This window comes from Dendrobates tinctorius, unplaced genomic scaffold (assembly GCF_039654945.1).
Source record: "Dendrobates tinctorius isolate UK_male_01 unplaced genomic scaffold, ASM3965494v1 ptg000047l, whole genome shotgun sequence".
Lineage (NCBI taxonomy): Eukaryota > Metazoa > Chordata > Amphibia > Anura > Dendrobatidae > Dendrobates > Dendrobates tinctorius.
Window position 1 is genome coordinate 3645215 of NW_027361715.1, and position 12190 is coordinate 3657404.

Genomic DNA, 12190 nt, shown 5'->3' on the forward strand with positions numbered 1-12190 from the left:
CATACATAAGTCTTATTTAAAGAATAGGTCATTTGCCGATGATAGCTTACATTTAAAATAGAACTAATTTGCGTGGCATCCGACAGAACATGTACATTTTTTTCTGTAAGATTCCATGCTCTTACGGACTCTCAGCCTCGAGCTGTATTTCCTGCCTAGCACCTCCCTCCTGTGGTTGGCTAACAGTTGTTGGCTCTGATACATGGCAGGGAAATTAGCGTGAGGCTAATGACCTGTAAATACATCACCACGTCCCAAGGCACTTCCAAACATATATGTACAGAACTTCAAATGCAATTTCTCACTGCTGGATCACTTTTGGATCATAAAAGGGATCAACTTGCTTTTCTTTTCAATGGCTACACAGTCACAAAAAAGGTTTGGGGAAATAGAAGTTTCTGAAAAGTTCCCTTTAAAAATAACAAAAGCATCATTACTTACCCCATGGCGCTCTAACGTTGCCTGTCTACTGCTTACTGCTGGTCCTTGCTGACATGGCTTCACCAGTGACAGGTCCTATTTACAACACATGAGCTAATAACTGGACTCAGTGGTGAGGTCATGGTACACCACACTGGATGCAGAGGTCATCATGACGTCTCCACTACAGACATGTCTACAAATACAGAGATGAGCAGCAGAGTTGGCAGTGGAGGGTCAGGGTATAATGCTCTTTTTTTTTTTTTTTAAGAAAAGCAACCCTTTGTCGTTTTAAAATGTAAAATTGGTTAACCCCTTTTAAGGTCTTCCCCTTAAATAATGGAAAAACAAGAACAATTCCATATTAATAAAAAAATACAAAAGTTAATTTGTCATTCTATTTTTGTTTCAGTTTGTTTAGCATATCAAGCAAAACTGAAGAACACAATATCTGCCCAATCTAAGTTCCTTAGCACGTATGATGGTTTGGAGAACATGCATTTGGAGGACATTTACACAGAGAACATTCTGGAGATACCAAAAAATTCAGACAATATTCAGGGGTTCCAAAACCAAGATCTCCTGAGCATATTTGATGCCCAAGGCCTTGTTAATGAGAATGCAGATACCGTTCTCATACTTGGAGATGCTGGGAGCGGTAAAAGTACATTGCACCAACAAATCCAACATCTCTGGGCTGATGGGCAAGCATTCCACAACTTCTGCTTCATTTTTCCGTTCACATGTAGAAGGCTGTGCCGGATTACCAAGCCAATGTCTTTAAAAACACTTCTGTATGAGCAGTGCTGCTGGCCCCCAGATCAACTTCAGGATGAAATCTTCCAGTACATTCTGGACAATCCAAGGCAGGTCCTCATCACTTTTGATGGATTCGATGAGTTCAGATTTGTTTTCACGGATGAACTTAAACACTGCTCTCCTACTGAACCGACAAGTATAGCAGATCTTGTCTTCAACCTCATTCAAGGAAATCTGATGAAAGATTGTTTAAAAATGGTCACCAGCAGACCCGATGTTGTGAACGTAAGTCTAAGGAAATACGTTAGGAAAGAGCTGCACGTAAAAGGGTTTTCTGAAGAAGGGATTGAACTTTTTATTAAGAAACACCACAGAAACTCAGATACAGCAGGAGACATCATTAGTTTGGTGAAATCCAATTCTTCACTGCATGGGCTATGCAATATTCCTGTGTTCTGCTGGATTGCTTCAAAGTGTCATAAGCAACTGATAGGTTGTGGTAGCAAAACTCCACAGACCATGACTGATCTGTATGTCCTAACGCTTAAACATTTCCTCCTCCATTCTTCGGCAAACTTGAAAGGAGCGGAGAATATTCTCTCGAAACATGTCGATTCCATCAGACACCTTGGAAAACTAGCACTTAATGGACTCTGCCAACAATTGTATGTATTTTCTTATAATGATGTTTCAAAGGAAGACCTTACCGAGGAGGACTTATCCTTAGGGTTTCTTGTTCTTTCAAGGAACGTTTCAGATGAAAACCAAGTTTCATCCCAATATTATGAATTTCTTCATATTACGTTACAGTGCTTTTTTGCAGCACTATATATGGTAATGAATGATGATGTGGACTCATCCTCACTCCAACAGTTGTTTAAATGGAAAAGAAGGCCAAAAAGAGAATCTTGTAGAAGTCTACAGAGAGTTTCTCAATTTTGTTTACAGCCAATCCTACACAGACAATGGAAACCTCCTCTATACAATATAGAAATGAGAAATCTCCAGATCACTGCAACATTTGCAGCAGGTCTGTTCTCGGATGCACTTTACAACAGTCTGGTTGATTCATGGCAACCAAGAAAACTTCCCAGGAAATGTCAAATAATTAAAGGATGTTTGGCCAAAGCTATCCAGAAACACTTTGATTCTATACCACCTGCTTTGAAGGACGAGAAGAAAAGCATGCATGCTATGCCAGACTTTGTCTGGCTTATAAAGTGCATTTATGAATTGCAAGATATGACATTGTCCGTGAAGGCCGTCCAAGATCTAGATGTTGATCATTTGAAGCTGACTTACTGTGGGATTGGTCCTGCAGAATGCACAGCATTGGCATATGTGCTGAAGCATCTAAAGAAAGCAGTTGGCATCCAGTTGGATCACAATTCAGTAGGTGACATCGGAATTGAGCAGTTGATGCCCTGCCTCCAGAAGTGCCGCGCTCTATAGTAAGTTATGCTGCAATTATGTTTGCTTAATATATTCATTGCGATTTCCTTATGTATGCAGATTGCCTCTCCATAGAAAAAGAATACTTGAACTCTAGTGCCACCTATTGATGAAGCAATCCTGCAAGTCAATATCAACCCTTTATCGAGCCTTATCATATAACTTACGATAAAGATAAAGCTGAATGTCTAAACAGCCTCTTTCTTTGCACTGATGAGGGGCAACACCCTGAAACATGTGTCTGCAAATAGAGATTCTAGTTTGACTTTTATCTTAAGTCATATGTCAAGGATTGTTATAGGGTCAATATTAAATTTTAGGATTGCTACTTTCAAAAGGTGGTGCTAGAGTTCAAGTCCTTTTCTTCTTTGAGAGGAAATTAGCTTATTTAATTTCCCAGAGGAGCATTTAATGCGTTATAAGTCTCCTTACACTGGCATGTTAGTCATGTCCCTTTCCACCAGGAGAGACGTTTCCTAGTGTATAAATATTGTCCTCGCCACCATTAATGTTCCGCATATACTCAGATCCTACAAAATGTGGTACTTATCTGTAAATATACATATGAAAAAAACAGATCTAAAGGGAATGTATTATCTGTAATTTTTTTCTTTTTCCCTAAAACCAATCAATGACATATGGTTTTGTGCAAAACCAAACAATGACATATGGTACTGTGCAAAACCAGTCTTATTACCCAAGACCAATCAATGACATATGGTACTGTGCAAAACCAACCAATTACAAGTGGTACTATGCAAAACTAGTCTTATTACCCAAGACCAACCAATGACATATGGTACTGTCATATGGTACTGTCAGTTGTTGGGTGTCCCGGGACCAGGAGCTCCTTCCCTGTCCCTAACGCTAGGGGTGCCCTAGCTCACCTTGTTCCCCGGATTACTTCTGATGGTGAAGATGCTGGGGCCACGTACCTTGCCTTTGCTACTGAATCTTCTCTCTGTCTGTACCCTTCCCCTACCCAGGGAAGAGGGGAGTAGTAGTGTACCGTAATACACCAACCAGACTAACAAGGTAAAACGATCAGGGATAACAAAAAACACCAAATATACGAATACAGACAACAGAGGAATGCATCGGGGAGTGGAGGATGGGGTAAAACCAAAGTAGGAGAAGAAAAGAAATTATCACACACTCAAAACCTAGCAACAGTCACAGATAAATCCACCAAACGCCTTCTGCAATAATAAACACCAACAACCTCAAACCAATTAGCATAAGCCCCCTCTGACAATGAGTGCTAGCCAGGACCCAGATTATATAGGAGATGGGAGTGGCTAACAGTGCACAGCTGAGAGCCTTAGAGCTCCAGGAGCTCTCAACAGAACAGATTAGTCCCTGCACTGCTAAAATAAACATACACAGTCTAATATGAAGGTGAAGTGCTTCTAATCAGTACAGGAGTAGGATAAATCAGATGTGGTGGTCTTCTGGCTCCTCTCAGTTGTGGTAAACCTGTGACAGATACTGTGCAAAACCAATCAATGACAAATGGTACTGCTCTAAAGTTTTGGCCAAGTGTGGAAAAAGTATTGTGAGATAAAAATGTTTTATGAAATAGAAGTTTCAATAGTTTATTTCTATCAGTTAATAAAATGCAAAGTGATTGAATAGAAAAGAAAATCTAAAGTCAATATTTGGTGTGACAGCTCTTTACCTACAGAAGAGCATCAAGGTATCAGTTTTTCTCGGTACCCTTGCAACAGTTTTTGAAGGACCTGCTGCTCTCCTCTATGAACAGCAGTTCAACGATCAGCTTTACAGCAGGCACATGGACATGTCACAATAGCAGTAAGGAGATGGCTTCAATGGGATAGCATTGTGGTCATGCTTTGTGGTCTGGCAGAGACATGAGCTGCGACCGGAGTGATACACTGTGACGCGGGCGGCTGTGTCTGCTGCCAGCAGCGTCACAGTACAGAGGGAACGGCCATGCAAAATTTGCTGTGCAGCCGGGCCGGCCATGTTCAGGCGCTGGGGGAGCAGCCCAGGGGCATTTGCCTCTCTGCCACCCGGCCCAGCCCAGCCCTGAGCTGTGTCCATAACCGATTATGCATTCTGCATTGTAATACCTGATTTAAACAATAGGTCATTTTTCAAGAATACATTCCTTTTAAACCTGTTTAGGCAAAATAGAGTTTCTTTACATTCGGCCTTTAATTACAGGGGTTTCATCTACCTTTTAATCCAACAACCTAATGATAGGTTAGGATTGGCTTCTTTTATTAGTGGTCCTAGCATTCGTTTGTCTCTGTGCATGCCAAAGGTAATGAACCTAGATAGTAAATTAAAGGTTTAATTCCATCGTAATTCTGAGAATGGGGCTCTGGAACTTGGAAACCGGGACCTACGAAGGATGTCATGAATGAACCGGAAGGTGCGAACTCTATTCATTCTCTATACAGCAGGACTGAGCAGAAAGCAGAGCAGAGAACTCATATTTCTCCATCAGTCCCATGGACAGCACCTCCGGTCCATTCAGATGAGGTTCTGCAGAGCCCAGGTCCTGGTTTCCAGATACTTGATCTCAGAGGTTCCGAGGAGTCAGATCCGCCAGTGATCAATGGGTTCTTCCTTATCCTATGGATTGGAGATAATTTAATATTTTGTGTATAACCCTTTAAAAGTGAATAAATTGCATCATCAGCAGTAATCACTAGAATAAATTCCCTCCCCTAAGCAATTTTAAATGGAACCTGTCACTTTGTGTGCGCAATTCAAATTGCAATTTACGGAAGGAGAAGCTGAACAGAATATTATATGTTTGTTGACAAAGATTCGTTATAACTTGTGTCATATTGATGCAAAGAGTAACCGTCATTTTAATTTTTACTTTATAAATCAGTAATACACATGAAAATAATAAACTTTGTAAAATATCTTATCACTGAAATCCGTTTCTTTCTCTTCTAGAACTGATAGTCATTTTCAAAATTCTTAATTCACAGGTAAAATCTATATTCAGTGAAGACAGGTTGTTACATTACAGAGATAGGAGATGGCAGTTGGTACTGATAAGGTTCTATGTAGACAGGAGGGAGGAGCTCTCCCTTTAGCTCCTCCCTCCTCCCCTCTACATAGAACCTTATCAGTACCAACTGCCATCTCCTATCTCTGTAATGTAACAACCTGTCTTCACTGAACAGATTTTACCTGTGAATTGAGAATTTTAAGAAATAATGATTAGTCCTGGTGAAGAAAAATGTAGATTTCTCTGATAAGATACATTACAAAGTTTCTTCTTTTCATGTGTATTATTGATTTATGAAATAAAAAGAGGCCTTATTCCCTCATTGCAGTTTTAAAATAATGTTCAGGAATAAGGCTGTAGCATTTTCTAGAGTTGGGAAATCTCTGGGGTTTCACTTACCGGGGGTAGCTGAGACCCTGGAAAACATTATCAGGGATGGAATTTTTGGTCCACAATCATGTGATCGTGGACGGTGCCTGCTGCTGAAAAAATTTCTCTCTCTTCTGATATGTTATACATGTCAGAGGAGAAAAAAAATGATGATACCTCCCCGAGACCACCTGATACCACCGCCATCCCCTGGTCCCACCTGCTCTGTCCTCCGGCCTTCCGTGTCATTTTCCTGAAGACAAAAATGGCAAGTGCATGCGCAGATCTGCCGGACGGCACCCTGCAACCATAGGGAATTTTTCCTATCGGTTCATTTTGATCACTGTGATAGACTTTATCACAGTGATCAAGATGAAAAATAGTAAATCAAACCCCCCTTTGTCACTCCCTTAGTTAGATAAAAATTATAAAATAACTTTTTTTATTTTTTTCCATTCTTTGCAGATGGGGTCAGGGTTGTGTTAGGGTTAGGGTTGTGTTAGAGTTGGAGTTACAATTGTATTTTTTAAAGATTAAAAAAAATTATTAGTTGACATGACGGCTAGTGTTAAGCGCAAGTGCATCAGGTGCTCTGGTATGCACAGAGTGTCGCAAAACCATTTTTTTGAGTGTATAAAAGCCGCAAAACATGCAGGGCAGGGAGTCGAGCACCCGCGATATTTGGTGCATACCTGAGCACCCGATGCAAACTGTAGTAGGCAGCACTTGCACTCAACACTACTGATGACGTATTCAAAATAACAACCTAATGTTATCAAATTCTTTGTCGCAGCTGTAGGTTCAAAAAGCTCACTACACCATTGGATAAAATCTTTGAGGAATGTGGTTTCCAAAGTGGGGTCACTTGTGGGAGGTTTCCACTGTTTAGGCACATCATGGGGTCTCCATATGCTACATGGTGTCCGCTAACTGTTTCAGCAATTTTTACATTGAAAAAGTCAAAAGGCGCTCCTTCCCTTCCGAGCTCTACCGTGTGCCCAAACAGTGCATTTTCCCCACAAATGGGGTATTGGTGTACTCAGGAGAAATTGCACAACACATTTTGTGGTCTATTTTCTCTTGTTACCCTTGTGAAAATAAAAAAGTTTGGGTCTAAATTAAATTTTTTGTGAAAAACATTGAATGTTCAATTTTTCCTTCCACATTGCTTCAGTTCCTGTGAAGCACCTGAAGGGTTAATAAACTTCTTGAATGTGGTTTTGAGCACCTTGAGGGGTGCAGTTGTTTACTAATGCAAATTTTTTACATATGTTACTTTACCTGTCGTGGTCTCTAAAGCCAGCTGGTCGCCTTTAAATTATAAAGTATGGTAAATGTAATTTTTAGCTAAAAACAATATTTTACTCTTATAGTTTGCGGGACAACAACATTACTGACAAAGGGCTCTGCAGACTAATGGAGCAAGTTCCACACTGGCCGAATTTCCAGAAGATTGCGTACGTACATATAAAGGGATGTGACTAACATCACCGTGAACGGCTGAGGCAACTAATGGACAATGGGCTATAGATGGGCATGGAGATACTAGTTATGATAATTGCTATGTATGGACATGTAGACAGAATGGAATTTCCCTACATCAGAATAGGCTTAGGCTTTTACACAATTGCTTTTACCAATTTTTTTTTTGCTTTTCAGTCACATTGTTTCAGTGGAAGAAATAGAGAATCACTTCTGTTAATGGCTTTTTCGAGGTCAAATTACTGTTGAGGTTCATGAAAAAAAAGATAAACGCAAAACATTCATCATCATCATCATCATCATCATGCATTTTTCACAAGGATCATAAAAAAAAGTCAAACAATATTTTGATTTACATGCAAATGTAACAGGATCGGTCCGGCCTTGGTATCTCGTGGCTGACAACATAAAATTAATATTGACTAATATGTATTTAAAGGGAACCTGTCAGCTTGAAAATGCTGTGCAATCTATGGACAGCATGATACAGAGATAGTAGGTGCCAATCACTGATTAGGACCACCCACTGGACTCCATTCTTTTATATAAATGCATATATTTTTAAATTAAAAAGCATTTTTGGAATAGTGTTTAGTGATTAGGTCTGCAGAGAGATACTGGACTTCAGATCCCTGATGGATGATAACAGCAGCTTAGAAAAAGAATGATTTTCTTTATTAAATTACTATAAATTGCACAGTTTCAAAATACAATTCAGAGATCAAAGAACCCAAAGTCCCCTTTTCCTAGTTGTCTCTGTAGCTGAAACGCGTTGTATTTTGAAACTTAACATTTTACATTAATTTAATAAAGATGAACCCCTATTTCTTGCCTACTCTCATCTCCCATCTGGAATCCATTTGCACCTATATCTGAAGTCCAGTATGTCTCTGCAGACCTCATCACAGAATATCTCTATTTGCATCTGTAAAGTATTACATAGCCATTAGTCACATGTGTCCGATGTTTGGCAGAGCTCATGAATTGTGCTGTGAATGAAGCCTTAAGGTACTGTCACACTTTAGCGATGCACCAGCGATCCCGACAACGATATGACGCGGTCAGGATTGCTGGTGCATCGCTAAGTGGTCGCTAGTGAGCTGCCACACAGGCAGATCTCACCAGCGACATAGCAGCGGTCGGCGGTCACTTCTTACCTGTCAGACGAGGCGATGAAGACGTCCTCCCGCCAGCGTCCATGCGTCGCTCGTTGCCAGAGCAGGAAGCCCAGCAGGAAGCTGATGACGAGAAATGGCCCAGGCCGTTCTCGCGTGATCAGCGATAACCATCGGGGGAGCCGGTCGGAGGTAAGTGTCACACATAGCGATATCGCTAGCAATATCGCTGCTACGTCACAAAACCAGTGACGTTATAGCGATATTGCTAGCGATATCGCTTAGTGTGACGGGCCCTTTAGAGATACCTGACTGGTTCCTGACTGAACATGAGCTTGATTTGAAAATAGGCAAACCATGTTGCTTAGCTCAATTAAAGCGCCACTCCAGCTGTGGTCTTCTGTCATCAGGGCAGCTCCAGGCCCACACAATGATATTGTGATCAGAACTTCTGACTGACCAGTAGTCAAAGACAACGGTCATAAGCCTTAATGTCAGTCTATGAGATCCTCATTATGGCCTCATCCTGGCTCTCATAGACTTACATTGAGTTGTAACTTCCAGCTCACCCAGCAAACACTGGAGTGATCTGATAGGTCACAACCAGCAGAAGAGGACCGGAGTGGTGCCAATAACAGATAAAGACAGCATCTAGTGGTCATAATACCAGGGTAAGGAAAGGTAGATTAGTTGCACCCAGGGGTGGGATTCAAATTTTTAACATCAGGTTCCCCGTTGGTGTTTGGAAACCATGCCCATTTTAAAACCACACCCCATTTGGACACCACACCCATTTTGTTACTCACACCTATTTTACAAGCACTTTACTCAACCTCAAAATACAAGCAACTGTTACTAAAAGTAAAGGCGCTTGCCCCTTCTTACCCCACCTATACCTTCACTGGTTTCAGTGCCTCCTGTCAAGTACACGTTCCAGTCACAGTCAGTCACTTCTTAGTATGGCGTACAGTCTTAAAGAGTTTTTCTTCAAGTTTTGAAAATAAGTATTAAATAAACCTGCTCAAATTGGAAAGGATGAGCACCCGTCCATCTGTCACCTCAACTATCTGCTGCACCTAATACCTGGCTTGAGCAGTCATGGGCCAAATATACGTAAGTGGTTGAAATCAGTCATAATGGATGACAAAAATCACCACTTTGTGACCAAGTTTTGTACAAGTTTGTGATTTAGTGGGGGCTTCTCTTTTGTTTCGATGATCAAACTGACACATCCGTTCCTCCTGTGCACCAATATTCTTGTGAAAACATTGTATATATGTATAAAACATTTGTTTTGTAAAAGTGCAATCTATAACCTAACCATGGTCGCTTCTCTTCTTTGTGAAAACTTGAGATATCTAATACCTTATGTCTTACTAGAGTACATCTCTGCCTGACCAAGGTTGTCTACCCTTGTATTAGGTTATTCAACAACAGACTGACGGATGAATGCATGGATTCCATTGCTTACACGTTGAAGCACAAGCAGAACTTTCTGGCCTTAAGGTAAATGGAAAATCATGCTGCAATAAGAATAGTATGAAATGTAGCTTTGCATTGATATACCGCGCAGACAATGGTAGCTCTCCGTCTCCTACTTCTCGGCAGCAGATGCTTTGGAGGATGAATTTAACATGTTCTATTCTTTTCAGTCAGGGAAGGTTTGAGTGCTACACATTTCTTGGTTGGCCGAAGTTTTACATGTGGAACATTTAGGGACATTTCACACCCAATAAATGAATTTGAACATTGCTAAAATTCACTAAGGTACCTGGCAGTGTCCAATCAGGATCCATTTAAAAAAAACATAAAGTCAGGGGCCTCATGGATATTTGAAAAGAAGTCTTCTACATATGCCTCGTTGGGTGGTTCGAGATACCCTATTATGAGCCTAAGCAGAGAGTAGTAGCTCTATGTTAGGTGGAACCAGTCCTTTTAATGGTCAATAAGTAATATTACATTTTTACTACAGTGGTGTTTTCATTGTAGGTCCATTTTTATTTAATAAAGGGCATAGATACAGGGGGTGTACAGGAGCAGTCATACCATGGCTCAGGTGCCTCAGAAGGAGTGAAGCACTTCTCTGAAAGAGAAGAAGACAACAACATTGGGCCAGGTTTAGTTAGGTGTATTTCATGCAGGGCTGCCACTAGGAATTTTGGGGCCCCATACTGGCAAAATTTTCAGGGCCCCCTTTAGACTCCGCCCAGGCTCCACCCCAGCCCTGTCTTCACCCCTCAAACTGTCCACAGTCCCACCACCCTCTCTTGGAAAAACTCCACTTCTCACATCACACATTAACACACATTAACAGTTCACACATTAACAGTTCCTATCACCAGATCACATATATAGCCGGCAGCTTTTGTTTTGGCCAAAAGATTTTTTAAGCCACCATCACAACACTGTAGACACTTTTGGCCGAGATCTACTCTACTCTAACCTATTAAACATTTGTTAAAATATGCAATACAATTTACTGTATATACTCGTGTATAAGCCAACCCGTGTATAAGCCGAACCCTCTAATTTTGTCACAAAATACTTGGAAAACTTATTGACTCGCGTATAAGCCGAGGGTGCACAATGAGTGGCCCCAGATAATGCAGCACAGTGAGTGGCCCCAGTTTTGCTGCACAGTGAGTGGCCCCAGATAATGCTGCACAGTGAGTGGCCCCAGATAATGCTGCACAGTGAGTGGCCCCAGTTATCTGCACAGTGAGTGGCCCCAGTTATCCTGCACAGTGAGTGGCCCCAGTTATCCTGCACAGTGAGTGGCCCCAGTTATCCTGCACAGTGAGTGGCCCCAGTTATCTGCACAGTGAGTGGCCCCAGTTCTCTGCACAGTGAGTGGCCCCAGTTCTCTGCACAGTGAGTGGCCCCAGTTATCCTGAACAGTGAGTGGCCCCAGGTATGCTGCACAGTGAGTGGCCCCAGGTATGCTGCACAGTGAGTGGCCCCAGTTATCTGCACAGTGAGAGGCCCCAGTTATCCTGCACAGCAAGTGGCTCCAGTTATCTGCACAGTGAGTGGCCCCAGTTATCTGCACAGTGAGTGGCCCCAGTTATCTGCACAGTGAGTGGCCCCAGTTATCTGCACAGTGAGTGGCCCCAGTTATCTGCACAGTGAGTGGCCCCAGTTATGCTGCACAGTGAGTGGCCCCAGTTATGCTGCACAGTGAGTGGCCTCAGTTATGCTGCACAGTGAGTGGCCTCAGTTATGCTGCACAGTGAGTGGCCCCAGTTTTGCTGCACAGTGAGTGGCCCCAGTTATGTTGCACAGTGAGTGGCCCCAGTTATGCTGCACAGTGAGTGGCCCCAGTTATGCTGCACAGTGAGTGGCCTCAGTTATGCTGCACAGTGAGTGGCCTCAGTTATGCTGCACAGTGAGTGGCCCCAGTTTTGCTGCACAGTGAGTGGCCTCAGTTATGCTGCACAGTGAGTGGCCTCAGTTATGCTGCACAGTGAGTGGCCCCAGTTTTGCTGCACAGTGAGTGGCCCCAGTTATCTGCACAGTGAGTGGCCCCAGTTATGCTGCACAGTGAGTGGCCCCAGTTATGCTGCACAGTGAGTGGCCTCAGTTATGCTGCACAGTGAGTGGC

At 42.1% G+C, this 12190-nt stretch overlaps 1 protein-coding gene across 1 annotated transcript in view; it reads left to right on the top strand.

Moving 5' to 3' along the window:
- NOD2 (nucleotide binding oligomerization domain containing 2) overlaps positions 1-12190 on the top strand; it is a 45023-nt gene that overhangs the window by 16979 nt on the left and 15854 nt on the right. Inside the window, exons 4-6 of the mRNA XM_073576181.1 lie at positions 833-2630; positions 7366-7449; positions 10012-10095. Of these exons, the coding sequence (XP_073432282.1) occupies positions 833-2630; positions 7366-7449; positions 10012-10095 (1966 nt within the window). The remainder of the gene's footprint in view (positions 1-832; positions 2631-7365; positions 7450-10011; positions 10096-12190) is intronic.